The 17,992-nt window shown below is 38.0% G+C and overlaps 2 protein-coding genes across 2 annotated transcripts; both read left to right on the forward strand.

Annotated features, from left to right (window-relative positions):
* Nucleotides 1-673: 673 nt before the first annotated feature.
* LOC118824356 (vascular endothelial growth factor receptor 3-like) lies at nt 674-5,098 on the forward strand. Its single transcript, XM_036594444.1, has 7 exons — nt 674-686; nt 775-1,032; nt 1,966-2,067; nt 3,023-3,058; nt 3,395-3,427; nt 3,519-3,550; nt 3,688-5,098. The coding sequence occupies exons 1-7, from the start codon at nt 674-676 to the stop codon at nt 3,856-3,858; spliced, it is 645 nt and encodes a 214-aa protein (XP_036450337.1). The 3' UTR covers nt 3,859-5,098.
* A 2,473-nt stretch (nt 5,099-7,571) lies between these two features.
* On the forward strand, nt 7,572-10,374 carry LOC118824357 (hemicentin-2-like). Its single transcript, XM_036594445.1, has 5 exons — nt 7,572-7,677; nt 7,843-8,163; nt 8,283-8,540; nt 10,029-10,060; nt 10,201-10,374. Exons 1-5 carry the CDS (start codon nt 7,626-7,628, stop codon nt 10,372-10,374), a joined length of 837 nt encoding a protein of 278 aa, XP_036450338.1. The 5' UTR covers nt 7,572-7,625.
* Nucleotides 10,375-17,992: the final 7,618 nt, after the last annotated feature.

Raw genomic sequence — 17,992 nt, forward strand, 5'->3', positions numbered from 1 at the left:
GCCTTCACATGCAGCAGATTTTACAGGCTTGATAGTGATTAATAGATCCCGTTGAGGTACTTAGTGTTCATTAATGATATGGATTTGGCTGAATAGAAAGACTCCTATGATTCAGGATTATATTTACAATGCCAGGAGGACACTTTGTCATTTTGATGCTTCTTCTGTGGCCATTTGTTGGTAAGCATGTTCTTATGCTTCTAGAAGATAAATAGCGGTATGTAGTAATGCATGTGTTTTAAAGTTTTTTTTTTAATTTAACACATGCTGTTTTTACATTATTTAAAAAACAATACCAGCTGCAATTTCTGTTTTTTCTGACCTTGTTTTGCAGGTAGAGGGGTTGGTGGGCAGACAGTGAGTGGAGTGTTACATGGTCGAGCAGTGCTCCACACATGCCATGGACACGAACAAGATGTGACACGAGTGGAATGGAGAAAATATAGAAATTCAACATCAAAACGTTTTTTATATATATTTGAAAAGCCAAACATTACTACATGCATAACCAACCCATGCATATTTTATTTTGATATAAAGAATATGAGTCTTATTGTGGCTAATCTGACCGCAGAAGATGAAGGCATTTATGAAGAGACAACATTGATAAACAGTAAAAACACGACGCTCTGTAACATCACGTTATCTGTGCTATGTGAGTGTGACGTGTCACATGTACTTCTTGTGTTTGTGTTCCTGGGTGACTCTTCTTTACTGGTCTGCTTGTTTGTTATTAATGTAAAACATGGTTATTTGGTTGTGTTTTTATTTTAGCTCCTCCAGCTGTATTAGGGATAGTCCTGTCCACTTCTCACTGCCCTCTGACCCTGAGGTGTGAGGTGAAAGGAGAGTTTCTGAACCTGCGCTGGTTGCGGGACGGACTGCCACTGCCAGAGGACCAGAGAATCTCCTTCAATGAGACAAACCGGACCATGCGTGTGTCCTGCCTGAACGCCTCAGACCGGGGAACATACACCTGTCAGGTTTCAAATGCAGCTGGATCATCAGAGGCACATGTCAACATCACACCAGGTGAGAAATACTAGGATCTGTTAACGGCTGCTAAAGATCTGCTCAGACCTATGTTGTTAACACCAGCGTTATCAAACTTAACAAAAATGCTTTAATTAAGTTAGGAGTCTGAGAGGGTTTTCTCATACATATTCGCCCTGTTGTGAGTTTAAAATAAAAGCAAACGTCTAAGCGCCACTCGGGAGCCCCATTAGGAGATAACGAGTTCGATCCCTGGTGATGCTACAGCCATCCGTGGCCGGGAGTCCAAGAGAGCCAATTGACCTCACTCTCTCTGAGTTGGTAGGATTAGCTGGTGTAACAGAACTGGCGGTTGGCGCTTTCCTTCGAGCGCGTTCGGTTGTCCAACGTCGCGTGAGCGGCAGTTCGAAAAGATGTGGCGGCACTTTACAGGCCTGAGAGGAAGCCTGTATTAGCCTTCGCCTTCCTAGGGTTGCTATTATCGCGTGATTGGGGAAGTCCTAACTAGTGGGTGGAATTGGAGACGAGAAAATTGGGGGAAAATACATACATACATATGTACATACATACATCATCTAAACCGCTTATCCTTCTGGGTCGCGGTGGGGTGCTGGAGCCTATCCCAGCTGTCATTGGGCGGAAGGCAGGATACACCCTGGACAGGTTGCCAGTCCATCGCAGGGCATACATACATAAATAAATAAGAGCAAACTAACAAATTAGTAAAAGAAATACAGCCAAATTGTTACTTTCTTTCTTTTGTTTATTTTTAAGTGGAATAGTGCATTTTACTGTGACACTGAAAAGGAAAAGAATTGTATTATTTTGTATCTAGAAAACCAGCCCTATATAAAAGACATATCTTTTATGATATCCTTTCATATCGCTGGTCACAGGATACATTTGGTTGCATAGGAAACGCCATGTTGGAGTAATTGTGTAATATAAGATTTGTGTTTGTGAACTTTGTAGTAAACAGTTGGTATGACCCAATACTGATCCTGTACTGTACTGGAGGCACACTTATTGCCATCTTAACTTTGTGCATCATTTTATTCTACATCTGCAAATATGGTAAGTGTTTTTTTTTAGTCATATTAAATACATGTTCATTTTAACACATTGCAGTTGTTTAGTGTTAATGCCATCATTAATGTCCTAGAGAAATACTGATCGTATGATTGAGTTACTGTATTATGTAGCAAGTTATATGAATTGCCATTTAATTGTTTTGAGAAGTGTTTTGAAGCTGCTGTGTCTAGTAATAGAGCTGTTTTTTCCTGTCCATGTTAATGAGCTTTCCTGCCCATGGTAATGTTAACAGCTAAACGCTTTAAAATCTTTTACATTCTTCTTAAAGTGAAGAATTTACAAAATGTTCTCTTTATCCCAAATGTAGTCAGTTGGCCAAGACATGCTTGGTGTCTCTAGCTTGCTTCTTTAGATTTTCACTAGAGCTATGAGGCTAATGTAGCTAAAATGTAATGGGAGTCTGTGTCAGCCAAAATATCATTGGATGACATAGATTGCGATTTAATTAGCCTTACTGCTCTGCTGCAAATAAAAAAAGTATACTCTCTATGTTTGGGGTAAATAGGAAATAGTGTAAATTAGATGTTTCAGTAAACTACTCCTTTAAAGAAACACAGTTGAGTCATAGAAATGTAACAGTGAGACTTACACAAAGTGACCTACAACAGATGATGCAGCATCAAGTGTGAAAAGTTAGTGGACTCTTTTAATGCTAGCACATGATTAATGATATTATTTAGTTATAAAAAAAAATATCACTTGATGTTTGAGCTGAGTTTTGAAGGTGCCGTGTTTAGTAATATGTTTTTCCTATCTGTCATGATGTTAATGATGCAGCTAAAAACTTTTGAAGAAAGGTTTGACTTTTATAATAATTATCATCCTTCTTTAGGCAAGGAAACGTACACAGTTTTCCCTTATGTGAATTTTGCTCATTTGCACACTTTCTACGTGCAAGTTCCTAATATCCTTCTGCCTTGACCCCCTTTGTTGACAGGCTGCTGTAGAACAGGTCCAACTGACAGAAGAAGAGGTACTTCTTTTTATACATTGTCACTGTCCAAAAAAAGAAAAAAAAAAGAGAGAGAATGTCCTGCGTCCAAAATGGTAACTGTACAGGAGAAGAAAAATGGTCTTAACTTTTAATGTAAGTTAATGTAAAGACATTTTATTCTAAATGATTTAGGAGCGTTTCTACTGGTCCATACATTGTGAAAAAGATGAAAATCATAATGTGGACATTTTTTTTTCTTTGGACAGCCTTTTATTATTAATAAATTCATGTCTTAACCGTGTTTTTTTTTTCAGCCCAAATAAACACACTCATGCTTTTCATTATGACCAGTCTATTCACATAATGTGTTTTTAGGTCAAAGAAGAACAGATGATATCGCAATGGAAGGTATGAAGACTTCTAAAGAATTTCTACTCATCATGTAGTCTAATTAACCTATCTTGTTTGAAATGATCTCACATTGTGTTGCTTTTTACAGAGCGTATATATGACGAGCCTGTATTTCGGCAGGTAATAGAATCAAAATCATACTACCTTGACCTCAGAGCACTGAACAGTTCACATTAAATCTTGCTTTAATTGCTCTACCTAGTTAAGAGTATTTCACTGTCATGAGCACTTATTGTTTTTGAATCTTGTGTGTTCAGCAGGAAGACCCTGATACTCCGAGAGTGGACCCATTGCCATATGTCTACACAGACTTCATAAAGCTGAAAGCTCTGCAGGCTGTGAATAATGAGCAACCTTCTGAAGACTTTGGCTACTCCACCATACCAGAACTTCAGATGAACATACAGCCTCTTCAAACTCCCACATGAGCCACTATAGCAACAGGTCTGCACTGTGTTCTAATGCTGGACTGATGCACCCATGGTACATTTACTGTCTATTAAGCAATCTAGCTACAGCTAGTGGTGTGTTTTGCAGTGACCTCAGCATGATTCATCAGAATCTCAGCAGATTTGCAGAACTGAAGCTCTTAAAAGGAAATCATGCAGTTTTTGTCTGTAATGTATTCTGTGAATATTGTAATTCAAGTGTAAGGAGGTTTATGTAGCTTCTCTAGTTCAATGTTCCTCCAGTTTTGGTTCTGAGGCCCACTGCTCTGCACAGTTTAATGTTTTGCCTGCTGGAAAAACTCCAGTTCAACTGGTGCCCTGCTTGTGGTGTATAGATGTAGAGCCATCCCTGCACTCGAGCAGGCGCATGGACTCAGTTGCCGTCCTGCTCAGTTTAGTGCAGTGAGTTAACTACTCTGGTACAGGTGGCACCCAGCTAATACCCTGTGTTAGGCCAAAGCCATCAGAAAATGCTTGAAAAATGAAAATGATTTGAAAATGAACAAATCTGATGCAATTCTATTACAAAGTACATTTTGGTTGTTTTTTGGTAAGGAATTTAACTTAATATAAAACGCTGTGGTTTTGTATGTCATGTTATTATGTATTCATTTGTGTGGGCTAGAATGCTTGGGTAGTTAAAGCATGTACACTATACGTCCAAAGGTTCGTAGACACCTGCTTAACAACAAATCTTCTGCAATCAAGGGTATGAATAGGGTGTTTGCCCCCCTCTTCACTGCATTAACAGGTTTTGCTCTTCTAAGAAGGCTTTACATTATAGACTATTATGAGCACTTGATTGCATTCAACCTTAAGAGCATTAGTGAGGTCAGGTGTTGATGTTGGATGATTCAGTTTGGATCCAGCTCATCCCACAGGTGTTGGATGGTGCTTAATCACTTCAGAGAACTCAGTTCCACTGCTCCACAGCCCAATCCTGGGGAGTTTTATACCCCTCTAGCTGATGATTTGGCGTTGGGCTTGGTGATCTTTATGTTCAACTGCTTCAGAGAGTACCATTTTATTGGCATTGCTTTTCAATGCAGATTATACAAGATGATTGTGTGCTATTGGACTCCTGTGCCAGCAATTAAAGGAGCTGGTTTTACTAATTTAGATGGAATGTCTGGATACATTTGGATATATTGTGTACTTGAAGAAGGACATTTTATGTGAAATTAAAAATAGCTCCTTTTGAAGGTTAGTAGTATTTAAAGAAAAAAATTGTCACCACAAAATACTGCAAGCTGCTACATGCTAGTGGAGTTGACATGGTTGAAAATTTTTTGACATTACACTAAAACATTTGTATTCTGGCTGATAATTATTTGCTACTGAATAAATTGTAGTGGAAGTTAAATTGGTAGAATTTTTCAACCTTCTGATATCCCTTTTTTTCCCCAGTGAAAACTTTGCTGTTGTGCCATCAACCTCATTTTTTCACCTCTCTTTTGACAAACATCTGATATTTTCCTAGGAACATACCTCTGTTAACAGGTGGTTAGTGACATTTGACAAAGTCCCTCTACAAATTAATGTATGTTTTGTAAAATGACAATATCTTTCGAAGCAGCAAAGACACAAACTGCATGTAACTTCATCTGATTCTCAGTTATATATTAAAATGTAATCCCACCCTTACAAACACATCTGTAGTAATACTATAAGAAATCTGTTGTGCTCTGTAATAGTTCTATAGTAATCTGTAATATTTTTGCCTCTTATAATTTCCATAAATTGTCTAAAAAAACTATGACACGTCTGTATAGTGAACTATAGGAATTGTCTTTTAGGGATCTTGTAAAAATTCCTGTAGTATTGCTATAGATCTTTTTTCATAAGGGAACACTCTAATAACTTAAGTGTCAGCTTGGTTACACATAGACTGTGTATGTCGTTGGTTCAGAAGAATGGGCCTTATTCACCAATATCCTCCTAGGTTTTTTCTTTAATATGTTCTTGAGAAAAGTCCTAATAAAAAGTCTATGTCAGATTCATGACGTGTGCTTAAACCACAGAATTGTTCTCACCTTTGTCCTCTTGTGTGTGTAGATTCTGTTCTTAGCTAAGAGAAAATCACAAATAAGGAAACACTGGAGAATGTCAGAATCTTCATGACAACTGTGTAAGTGGGTTTTGGGAAGAAATTACTTCTTAAGAATGGTTGGTGGCCCAATGTGTTTTTTGTTTTTGTTTTTTTCTAAATATGTATTATCCAAGTATTAACCTAGCTGCTGAATCTGACACAGAGCTAAAGAGTAATATTTTCAGTTATATTTAGAAATAAAGATTTATTTTCTTAATAGCAGTGTGTTTCCTTTATTGTCTGACTTTTGTGCTGTGTGAAAGCATATGGTGTTTCTGAGGCTTCACTTTCACATGTCTGACAACTACATTCAGTATAATAAACACTAATGCACAATGTTATGATGTTCTGTGTAGTCAGATAACTTGAATATGGATATCTAACTGTACCAGTTGCGTCTTTTAAATTACATGCCATTTTCACGTTTATTCTCAATTACATTAGGATCTCCTGTTTTGTTGAAAGTCAGTCATCTCGTGTGACTGAAGGACTAGGGTTAATGTAATGTGTGTAAAACTCACCTTTTAGTTATATGGTTTGGTTCATGTAAAAAAAAAATCTTCAGAATTGTGCTCAGGCAAGCCCAGATAACACATGGAAAAAAGAAAATGTAAAATTTCAGTTAGCAATATCAACAGGTTATAAGGGAATTCCTGTATAATGCATTGCTGATACAAAGTCATTCAAAGTGGTTTGATGTGAAATGCTCAATTTTAGAGAAACTTACTGGCTTCAGTTTCTTTACAGTGGTGGTGAAAACCAGAAATCTCAATGTCTACATTACATATTTTTTTATTATGTTCACAAATGACCAGAGAACCTACACGTCTTTTGAGTTTTTATATGTAGTGAACCTGTTCTGCCTCACAACCCCTGTATGTACCTCTCCACCATGAATGGACTTTAAAAATACATTTTAGGGCAAAATTTATCTCAAAAGTATCGTAAAACAATGCATCAGGCTTTAGACAGCGTATTCATCACTTCATGCAACGTTCTGTGAGGAAGCTTTTAAAGGCATCACTTTAGACGTCTGGTTCCTATCACCACCACTGTGAATTATTCTGACTCGGTAAGTTTCTCCAGAACTGAGCATTTCACATCAAACCACTCTTTGAATGACTTCGTCTACGTCTTAACCATTTAATGATGCAGACACTTCGAGAAATCTGTGGAATCCCCCTTTGAACACAGCGGTGGGCAACGACGCTCTATTTCTGTCACTACACATCTTCACGCCCTGATCTGGTCTGAAAGATTGTAAGAGCCGAATCGATTCTTTCTAACAGTCCGTTTCAGTGAATTGAACACGCGAATAAATGATTCCTTGATTCACAACTGAAGTCGTGTTAGGACGTACTTACCTCTATTCACTAATGAAGCTAAACTGTACAAAACGCAGACATAGACCAGAAAGTAGAAGCAGAAGATAGTTAGAAAAACTATTATTCTAAATTCATTCAGCATTCAACATTTTACGCTGCATAGATGTAGCTAACAAAAAAGTTTGATTCATTTGGAGTGAATCGGTTCGGACGAGTCACTGAAAAAAGCCTGTTCAAAAGAGCGGTTCATTCACAAGTCAAACACCGTTCTTGTTTCTCTCGTTTGTTTTGCACACATTGCACTGTTTAAGGTTATTTTAAGGATATTTAAAATGCCAGGAGGGTATTTTCGTATCTTGATTATTCTTCAGTGTGCTCTTATTGGTAAGTCTGTGCGTTTATATGTCTAAACCAGATAAAACACCTGATACAGCAGAATCCGTGTTTTATGTTGTTTAGTATGTTAATTGCTGTTTCTTCGTCCTTTCTGTCTTTTTCCAACATTAAAAAAATACAATAGCAGCTGGTATTTCTGACCTTGTTTTGCAGGTAGAGGGGTTGGTGGGCAGACAGTGAGTGGAGTGTTACATGGTCGAGCAGTGCTCCACACATGCCATGGACACGAACAAGATGTGACACGAGTGGAATGGAGAAAATATAGAAATTCAACATCAAAACATTTATTATATATATTTGAAAAGCCAAACATTACTACATGCATAACCAACCCATGCATATTTTATTTTGATATAAAGAATATGAGTCTTATTGTGGCTAATCTGACCGCCGAAGATGAAGGCATTTATGAGGAGAAAACAATTTTAAACAGTACAAACACGAAGCTCTGTAACATCACGTTATCTGTGCTATGTGAGTGTGACGTGTCACATGTACTTCTTGTGTTTGTGTTCTTGGGTGACTCTTCTTTACTGACCTGCTTGTTTGTTATTAATGTAAAACATGGTTATTTGATTGTGTTTTTATTTTAGCTCCTCCAGCTGTATTAGGGATAGCCGTGTCCCCTTCTCGCTGCCCTCTGACCCTGAGGTGTGAGGTGAGAGGAGAGTTTCTGAACCTGCGCTGGTTGCGAAACGGACTGCCACTGCCAGAGGACCAGAGAATCTCCTTCAATGAGACAAACCGGACCATGCGTGTGTCCTGCCTGAACGCCTCAGACCGGGGAACATACACCTGTCAGGTTTCAAATGCAGCTGGATCATCAGAGGCACATGTCAACATCACACCAGGTGCGAAATACTAGGATCACTTAACGGCTGCTAAATATCTGTTCAGCCCTATGATGTTAACACCAGCGTTATCAGACTTAACAAAAATGCTTTAAGCAAGTTATGAGTTTGAGAGGCACATGTCAACATCACACCAGGTGATATTAGGGCACTTTCACATCTGCCTTGTTTGGGGCTGAACTTATAGAAGTTATAGACTGTATCCCATCTGTTGCTACACAGTTTGTCTTAGCCATCCTCTTGCTCTTCATCAGTGGTCAGTTTTTTCACACTTATAGCTGGATATTTTTGGATGATCCAATACACGTGTGTAAAAACACCAACGCCTGATACACCCCTACCAGCACCACACACACTACCATGCCACTGCAATATCAGTCTCAGTGACAACGCTCCACCACACAAATAATATGTGGTTAAAAGTGGTCCTGAGGTCAGAAACCTGTTTATGGACAGGGACACATCGTCTACATTTATTTGCCGTTTATGGACAGGGCAGCAACTGATGGACTACAGTCTGTAACTGTACGCCTATATAGTACAGCAATAAGATAAGTGCACCTTATAAAGTGGCCATTGAATGAAAGATAGTAAATGTATACAGGGTGAGTCTATGTGGTCATTTCAAGTTGAATTCAGTCCTGAGATGTAAATCATACCATTAATAGCTGCCCATTTCATGACATTTTTATGGCTGATTATTAAAAACTAACATTATTTGCTCTTTAGTTGACCAAACTGTCATTTTGAATTTTTAAAGCAAAATTCTGCTGCCTGTTCAAATAAAATGAATGAAATAAAGTGCTACATTGAGAGAGTGTTAACTGGCTATTTAGCACAATGAGTCATGTTGTTTATTTCAAAAATTTCAACACAGATTGTCCAAATTTGAATTATACACAGGCTGATTGCAGGTTTGGAGCAAATATCAGCCAGTTTTCATCTTGGCCGGTTCTAAGTTTGGCAGATTCCAATCATGCAACTCTGCCATTACTCATTTTACATCTGGAAAACGAGCCTTATGTGAAGGACTGAAATCCCTGATCACTGGATTAATTTGATTTTCTCACTTTCTGTACTCAAAGTAATTATACATTTTATGTTTTGTTACTTTTTAGTTCTAGGTGAATTCAAGAGTCATACATATACTACATTGATCCTGTCTTTTACTGGACTTATCATCACAGTTGTCCTGGTTTTGTGCACCATTCCATTCTGCACTGTCAAATGTTATGGTAATTTTTTTCACATTTTTTTGTAGCTACAGTATATACACACTTGTTTTGATTGAGACAATTCTAAAACTCCTGTTTAACTACAAACTAATATATGTCCAGAAGGTGTACTGAGTAGTATGACAAGGATTTTGTATTATGTGACAAATTTTTGCACCAATTTTGTAATAACTTTTTGTCTCGCCTATCAAACACAGCAGATGGTGCAGCTGGCCTTTTTTAAGTGATCTCACTTTTTGTTGTTTTTTTCCAGAGTGTGAATGTGATGAGCCCCTACTTCCCAAGGTAATAGAATCAAAATAACACAACTTTGAAATAAGAACAGATTACATTGAATTTTCCTCCTAGTTGAGATTATTTCAGTGTTATTCACACATATTGGCAACATTGTCTAAATAACACTGAATTTATGTGTACATCTTTAGGAGGAAGCTGATACTTCGCAGGTGGACTTTTTGTCATATGTCGACACAGACTTTACAAAGCCAAAAGCTTCTCAGCAGATCACGGATAACAGGCAGCCGGCTGAGGACTTTATGGAAGTCTTCTACACCACTGCAGACAATGAGGAGAACAAACAGCCCCCTCAAACCACGTAAAGCAGCAGGTTTGAACAGTGTCATAATGGGAGACAGATGCATGCTTTGAACTTTGTACACTGAAAAAAGTGATGCATTGAATTTACCTGATTCAAATGTGTGCATGATTTCCACATGACATTAAATGCTTGTTGTATATACACCAACTGGCTGCTTCATTAAGTACATTTACCTTGTTCTACACTCATTGTCCATTTTATCATCCACTTACCATATAGATGCACTTTGTTATTCTACAATTACAGAATGCAGTCCATCTGTTTCTCTGCATACTTTGTTAAACCCATTTTACCCTTCAATGGTCAGGACCCCCACAGAGCAGATATTATTTGGGTGTTGGTTCAGTCTCAGCACTGCAGAAATTTGAACACAACGTAAAGGGCTGGAGTTTTTAAGCTAAAGCTATGTATTATCCATATTATGCATTATGCCAAAAAAAGGAAAAATGACAAAAATGGACATTGACAACAGCAATGCATGTATATAAAACTTGTATCTTGTATTAACTTGTATTAGCAGTGGTGCTGGAGTTTTTAAACAGCTCACTGTCACTGCTGGGCTGAGCACAGCCCGCCACCTAAAAATATCCAGCTGACAGTGTCCTCTGTTCAGAAACTGTCCACTAATGATGGACTAGAAGATGAATAACACAAACTGTACTGCAACAGATGAGCTATTGTGTCTGACTTTACATTTACTAGGTTAACCAACAAGTAGACACTGACTAGATAGTGTTTAAAACCTCCAACTGCTGTGTCTGATCCACTCGTACCAGTGCAACACACACTAACACACCACCACCACATCAGTGTCACTGCAGTGCTGAGAATGATCCACCACCCAAATCATAATGATCAGTGGTGGTTCTGTGGGGGGGTCCTTTTGATGGATGGAGTAAAATGGGGGTTAACAAAATATGCGAAGAAATAAATGGACTACAGTCTGTAAGTAACTATTCAATGTAGGTTTACTTAATATAGTGGCCAGTGAGTGTATACATGTCTTTTTAGGAGAAAAGAAAAATCATTCCTTCGTACAAAGGTTTGAACACCCCCTGTCAAATTACACGTCTTGTTGATTTTCTAAAAAATCTAGTAATTATAGTATCTTAAATGTTAAATATCATTTCTTTGTTAATTTTATTGCATTTTTTTTCATTTTTTGCTGAGTTTAAAATATTAGAAATGGCCACATTTCATGTTATTTTTTCCATTATGTTAAATTCAAGAAATAAACAGTAATTGTGCATTAAAGTGTGCATGTTAACAAAACGTCATTTGCACACAATTATATATATATATATATATACACCGATCAGGCATAACGTTATGACCACCTCCTTGTTTCTATGCACTGCTGTGTCTGATCCACTCATACAAGCACAACACACACTAACACATCACCACCATGTCAGTGTTACTGCAGTGCTGAGAATGATCCACCACCCAAATTGTACCTGCTCTTTGAGGGTCCATGGGGGTCCTAACCACTGAAGAACAGGGTAAAAGGGGCTAACAAAGTATGCAGAGAAACAGATGGACTACAGTCTGTAACTGTAGAACTACAAAGTGCACCTATATAGTAAGTGGAGCTGATAAAATGGACAATGAGCGTAGAAACAAGTATGTTATGCCTGATCGGTGTGTGTGTGTGTATATATGTATATATATATATATATATATATATATATATATATATATTTATTTATTTACATTCTTCAGTCAAGCTAAATGTGAGGAAGTTTTGCTGGTTCAGTGTTATACAGTCCTGATCCTTGAGCCCACATACACTGCACAGTTTAGTGTTGTTTATGAACAAGCCTTTCAAGAGCTGAACTTGGGCTGTTTGTTCAGGGACAACACTAAACTGTGCAGTTTATGTGGGCTCATTATGAAATGATATTTTCATAAACATGAGGCAAATTTCTGAATGTACTTAAGTGTGACAACAATATGTAGACGTCGCTAGATATTTTCTTCCGAACCAAAACACCACATTTGGTGAAATTCAATTAATGCATTTATCTAAATTTGTAGTTAACATTGTAGCAGCATTTGTAAAGATTTTAAAACCATTTTTTTTTCTTAAAACAATTTGCTTGCTTTAGCTTTTTACCATAAAGGAAGTGTAGCAAAGGAAGCTTATGTGCTTCCTTTAGCTTTACAGCGAACACAGAATCATGCATTGTTCGAAAATGAAGAAGTATCTATTTTTATATTTGTATTAAAGCCTGCTAAAATTATCTGTGTGCTCATTCTGAAATTAACAGAGAGGAACTGTCACATATATCTCCTGTCTCTTCTAAACATCATTCGAACTTCTGACTTCTGCGCTGAATCATATTTATATGTCACTATAGTAATTTCAGTAAATGATCACTTTATAGAGCTGTGCATTTCCAGCTAAAGAAGAAAAGCTGGTGACTACATGCTAGAGCAGGGAAACAGAGACACTTCAGAGCCAGGATTGACAAATACTGGTCTGTCCCTAACATGATAATCTGAATCATGTCTGCTTATTCTTCATTCTGAAACATTTTATCAAGTTTCAGATTTAGAATTTCCAGTGTAAAGTATTCTGTAACACTGCTGCTGAAACATAATATAACAATATTTTCATTAAAAAAGGAAGCATTTTCTGAATGTACTTCAGTGTGACAGCAATATGTAGACGTCTCTAGATATTTGATGAAAATCAATTGATACATTTATTTAAATTTGTAGTTAACATTGTAGCAACATTTGTAAAGATTTTAAAACCTAATTTTTTTTTCTTAAAACAATTTGCTTGCTTTAGTTTTTTACCATAAAGGAAGTGTAGCAAAGGAAGCTTATGTGCTTCCTTTAGCTTTACAGCGAACACAGAATCATGCCTTGCTCGAATGGTTGGCAGTATGGGCAAAAAATTATATCACAGTATAAATAAGATTACTCATGGTTTTGGTATGACCTTATAGTATATTTATGAATATTTTTTTCAAATAAACATTTTGGATGCTTAAGTAAACCTTATTTGTTCACCTTTAATAATCTTTCTGTTCATCTTTATTCATAATTTATTCCTCTTTAATAAGAACCATGTTTTTTTACTGAATTTAAAAGCATTGGGCGAAGTAGTGAAAACAGAAATTTAAAATATATAGAGATGTCGATATTGCTTTCCAACCCTCCCGAGGTAAAGGCGAGTGTATGTAAACCCCACATCGGCTCCTCTAAACCGGGCAACAGTGGTGCCGAATGGCCAAAAAATCATTTGTCTCATTTGCGGGTCTCCTGCTCTTGAGCTTTAATCCATAACTGTCAGACGCTGCTGGAATTACATTAGTTTTACAAGCCATTCACACTGTCAGATTTAGCTGAGACGCTGCAGAGCTTCTTGGCTTACAAGTCACTCAGCTTACTTGCCCTACCAGGGCATTGCCTGAAGCAGCAGGCTGAGCGAGAAGCACCACAGGCAGTGCACACGGAAAAGTCTGCTAATCTCCATGATAGGCTAATGGCTAACAGCTAATCAAAAGAGATTGGCTTTTCCTTCCACTCTCTTTTCCCCCATTTACTCATGCACTCTTAAACCCATGAACAATCTGAGCCTCCTACGCTTCCATTGCAGCACAGCCAATGGCAAGACGCCACAATACTACTAATAGTTATAAATAACTTCAGTACCTGTGTGAACTACATAGTGCACAGCTGTTAACCTAACATCATTTGCTGATGTAAGCATAGACAAAAGAGCGAGACAAGTGTCAGATGAGAAATGAGGTAATATGTATGACTCTCATTATATAAAGCTGATTTAAAAATAAGACACCTACTGAGATTGTGAAGCTACCACACAATCGATTCTAACAGAGACACTATAACCATGTGTTGAAAGGCAACTACTGCTTGTCAGTAGTGTTTGTCAGTAGATGAACGTATAATAGATTATATATGTAACCACTTCCACAACCTCATTTCCAAAAAAGTTGGGACACTGTGCAGACTGTAAATTAAAATAGAATGCAATGATATGCATACCATGTAAACCATGTTTTTAAAGGAAAATACTACAAAGACAACATATCAAATGTTGAAACTAAGAATTTTAAATGTTTTTTGAAAAATATGCGCCCATTTTGAATTTGATGCCAACAACACATTCCAAAAAGGTTGGGACGGGGGCATGTGTACCACTGTGTTTCATCACCTCCTCTTTTAACCACACTCTGTAAGCATTTGGGAACTGAGGAGACACTGCTGTAGTTTTGAAAGTGAAATGTTTTCCCATTCTTGTTTGATACAGGATTTCAGCTGCTCATCAGTTCAGGGTCTCATTTGTCGTACTTTTCATTTCATAATGTACCAAATGTTTTCAGTGGGTGACAATTCTGGACTGCAGGCAGGCCAGTTTAGCGCTCTGGACTCTTTTAATATGGAGCAATGCTGCTGTAATACATGCAGATTGTGGTTTGGCATTGTCTTACTGAAATATCAAGGCCTTCCCTGAACAAGACGTCATCTGGATGGCAGCATATGTTGCCAAAACAAGTTTATATCATTCAGCATTAATGGTACCTTCACAGATGTGCACGTCACCCATGCCATGTGCACTAATGCCCCACTGTACCATCATGAATACTGGCTTTTGAACTGTACGCTGATAACAAGCTGAGTGGTCCTTAGGCCGGTGGACACAATGTCCATGATTTCCAAAAAGAATTTCAAATGTTGATTTGTTGATCGCGGCACGGTGATGCAGTGGGTTGCACTGTTGCCTCGCAGCAAGAAGGGCCTGGGTTTGATTCCTGGCCGGGAGACCAGGGTCCTTTCTGTGTGGAGTTTGCATGTTCTCCCTGTGTCTGTGTGAGTTTCCTCCAGGTACTCTGGTTTCCTCCCACAGTCCAAAGACATGCAGTTAGGCTGATTGGACATGCTAAATTGCCCCTAGTTGTGAATGTGTGTGTGATTGTGTGTGTGGATGTATCTGTCTGTCTGTCTGCCCTGTGATGGACTGGCAACCTGTCCAGGGTGTATCCTGCCTTCCGCCCAATGACAGCTGGGATAGGCTCCAGCACCCCCGTGACCCAGAAGGATAAGTGGTTTAGATGATGATGTGTGTGTGTGTGTGTGTGTGTGTGTGTGTGATTTGTCAGTCCACAGGACACTTTTCCCTTTCCCCTCAGTCCATTTTAAATGCGCTCAGGCCCTGGGAAGGTGTCAGAGTTTCTGGATCCTGTTTATATATGGTTTCTTCTTTGTGTTCTAGAGTTTTAACTTGCATTTGTGGATGCAGCGACAAACTGTTTTCACAAACAGTGGTTTTCAGAAGTGATCCTGAGCCCATGCAGTGATTTCCACTACAGAATCATGTCTGTTTTTAATGCAGTGTCTCCTGAGGGCCCAAAGATCACAGCCAGCAAATACTGTTCTTTGGCCTTGTCCCTTGCATACAGAGATTTCTCCAGATTCTCTCAATCTTTTCATGTTATTATGTACCGTTGATGATGAAAAGCAAATGTTCTTTGCTATTTTACATTGAGAAACGTTATTCTTGAATTGTTGCACCATTTGCTTGTGCAGTCTTTCAGAGTGGTGAACCCCTCCCCATCTTTACTTCTGAAAGACTCTCTGAGATGCTTTTTTATACCCAATCATGTTACTGACCTGTTCCCAATCGACCAGCTGTTTTTCTTAGCATTACACAACTTTACCAGCCTTTTGTTGTCCCCATCCCAACTTTTTTGGAAAGTGTTGTTGGCATCAAATTCAAAATATATTTTTCAAAAAACAATTACATTTATCACTTTTCAACATCTGATTTGTTGTCTTTGTACTATTTTTAATTAAATATACGGTTTAATGATTTGCACATCATTCCATTTTTTTTTTATTTACATTTTTCACAGCATCCCAACTTTTTTGGAAATAGGGTTGTAGATTGACTGCTACAGTGTGTTGAGTTTGACCCTTCTTCCACAATTTATCACAAACAAGCCATAATTTGAATTTCTCTGTTAATTTTAGCTCAGTAAGGTCTGTATGTATGTAAGGCCTTCCTCTGATGCAGTCTAACCCTTGACTGATGTATACTCAGGTATCATTTTAGACAGTGTTGCCCTTCACGTCTCTCACCTTTGTTTCAAGAGTATAGAAAAAAGAAAAAGGGAGTAAATATATGTTTCTGAGAACTGAAATGAATCTCTAGTAAAACTACCCAGAGACAAGAATAGTTTCCACATTGTGATCTTAAACTTTATCACATTCTAAATCTGGGTGTTAGCAGATGTATATACTGATATACAGCACTAATGAAGGCTGAAGCCTGTGAAAGCGAAGCCTGTATTTAGTGGTTTTTGGTCAGTGTTTAGTGAGTGATTGAAGAAATTGTCTTTCCTGATAGTCAGTGGTTGTGTTTGAGGGAAAAGTTTCCTTTTGTGTTATGTGTCTAGTGTTTTGTGGAGGCTTGACCATTTTGCAAAAAAAAAGCGTGTTGTGCAGCAAGCCTCTGTTTAGTATTGTGTTAACTGTTCTGAATATCTGGCTTCTGAATAGACAGAAGTGTTTAAGCAACTGAGAAAAACTGTAACCAGATCTACTGGGTGAGTCAGAATTCATAGTAACAATCCCATTTTCTCAGTCACATGTACAGTACTGTGCAAGAGTCAGAGACCACCCTTGACTATTTCATTTCCAGTCAAAATGACCTTTAAGTACAAGTCATTTTTCAGTCTCACAAAAAAACAGGAAACATATTTAACAACTAAATCATATTTTTTCAGCATTTGGTACGTCATTACAATAAAATAAACGACACCAAACAAGTGGTATTTCAGACTGTTTCTGACAGTACTCTACAATGTTAAAAAGATGGTTCTTCAAGCGTTTTTTAGTAAAAGGAATGATCCTATTTAGAACCATAAGTTCTACATAGAACCTTTTCATGTTTAATAGTCTTGTCTCCCCCCTCTGGGGAGGCTCTACTTGGACTCTCCCTGGCTCTGCTAACTTACACACCTGCAAGTTATCCTGGACACATTATCCCCCTATTGTAAACCCCTTTGTTTGGTTTAGAGTCTCTGTGCTGTTCTGAGTTCTGAGCCAGTGGATCTGCCTTTGATATTGCCCGCTTGTGTTTTGACCCCTGCCTGTCATATGGACTCGGATGAGTACTGAGCTGCCCCAAACAAAGCCTCTTTCCATTCGCAACCTGCTTCAGCCCCTACATTACAGGTTCTTTGCATGATGAAATGGTTCTTTAAGACTGATAGAGAACGTGTTGTACATGGTTCTACATGGAACCTTTTTGAAAATGTTTCTATATAGCACCAAAAAGGTTCTTCTTCTGTTAGAAACTTGACATCGTAACAATAGCAGAACCCCTTTTAGATCTTTTATAACTTTGATATCTTTCAGTCTTTTGTGTAGCCTAATATGCTAAGCAATGTCTGTCACAATGCATCCCTGCTCCAGTGTGACATGCACATTTGCTTTCCAACCGTGTCTAATGTTTTTAGGCTACTTAGAGGTTGTCTGTTGCACTGTGGTGAAATGTACTTTCACTGCAATTAAACTTGTGGGTGAACTGAATGGAGAGTGATTGCCACTTTCTGCCAATTGTAGTGAACTGTAACCCTGTG

The sequence above is a fragment of the Colossoma macropomum genome, unplaced genomic scaffold (genome assembly GCF_904425465.1).
Source record: "Colossoma macropomum unplaced genomic scaffold, Colossoma_macropomum, whole genome shotgun sequence".
Classification (NCBI taxonomy): Eukaryota; Metazoa; Chordata; class Actinopteri; order Characiformes; family Serrasalmidae; genus Colossoma; species Colossoma macropomum.

Bases quoted from the DNA above. Each gene is read 5' to 3' on its own strand.
- LOC118824357 (XM_036594445.1), top strand. From the start codon at position 7,626: ATGCCAGGAGGGTATTTTCGTATCTTGATTATTCTTCAGTGTGCTCTT. The intron at 7,678-7,842 runs GTAAGTCTGTGC...CTTGTTTTGCAG, and splicing joins TCTTCAGTGTGCTCTTATTG to GTAGAGGGGTTGGTGGGCAG. The intron at 8,541-10,028 runs GTGCGAAATACT...GTTTTTTTCCAG, and splicing joins ACATGTCAACATCACACCAG to AGTGTGAATGTGATGAGCCC.
- LOC118824356 (XM_036594444.1), top strand. The intron at 3,059-3,394 runs GTACTTCTTTTT...ATGTGTTTTTAG, and splicing joins TCCAACTGACAGAAGAAGAG to GTCAAAGAAGAACAGATGAT. The intron at 3,428-3,518 runs GTATGAAGACTT...TGCTTTTTACAG, and splicing joins AGATGATATCGCAATGGAAG to AGCGTATATATGACGAGCCT.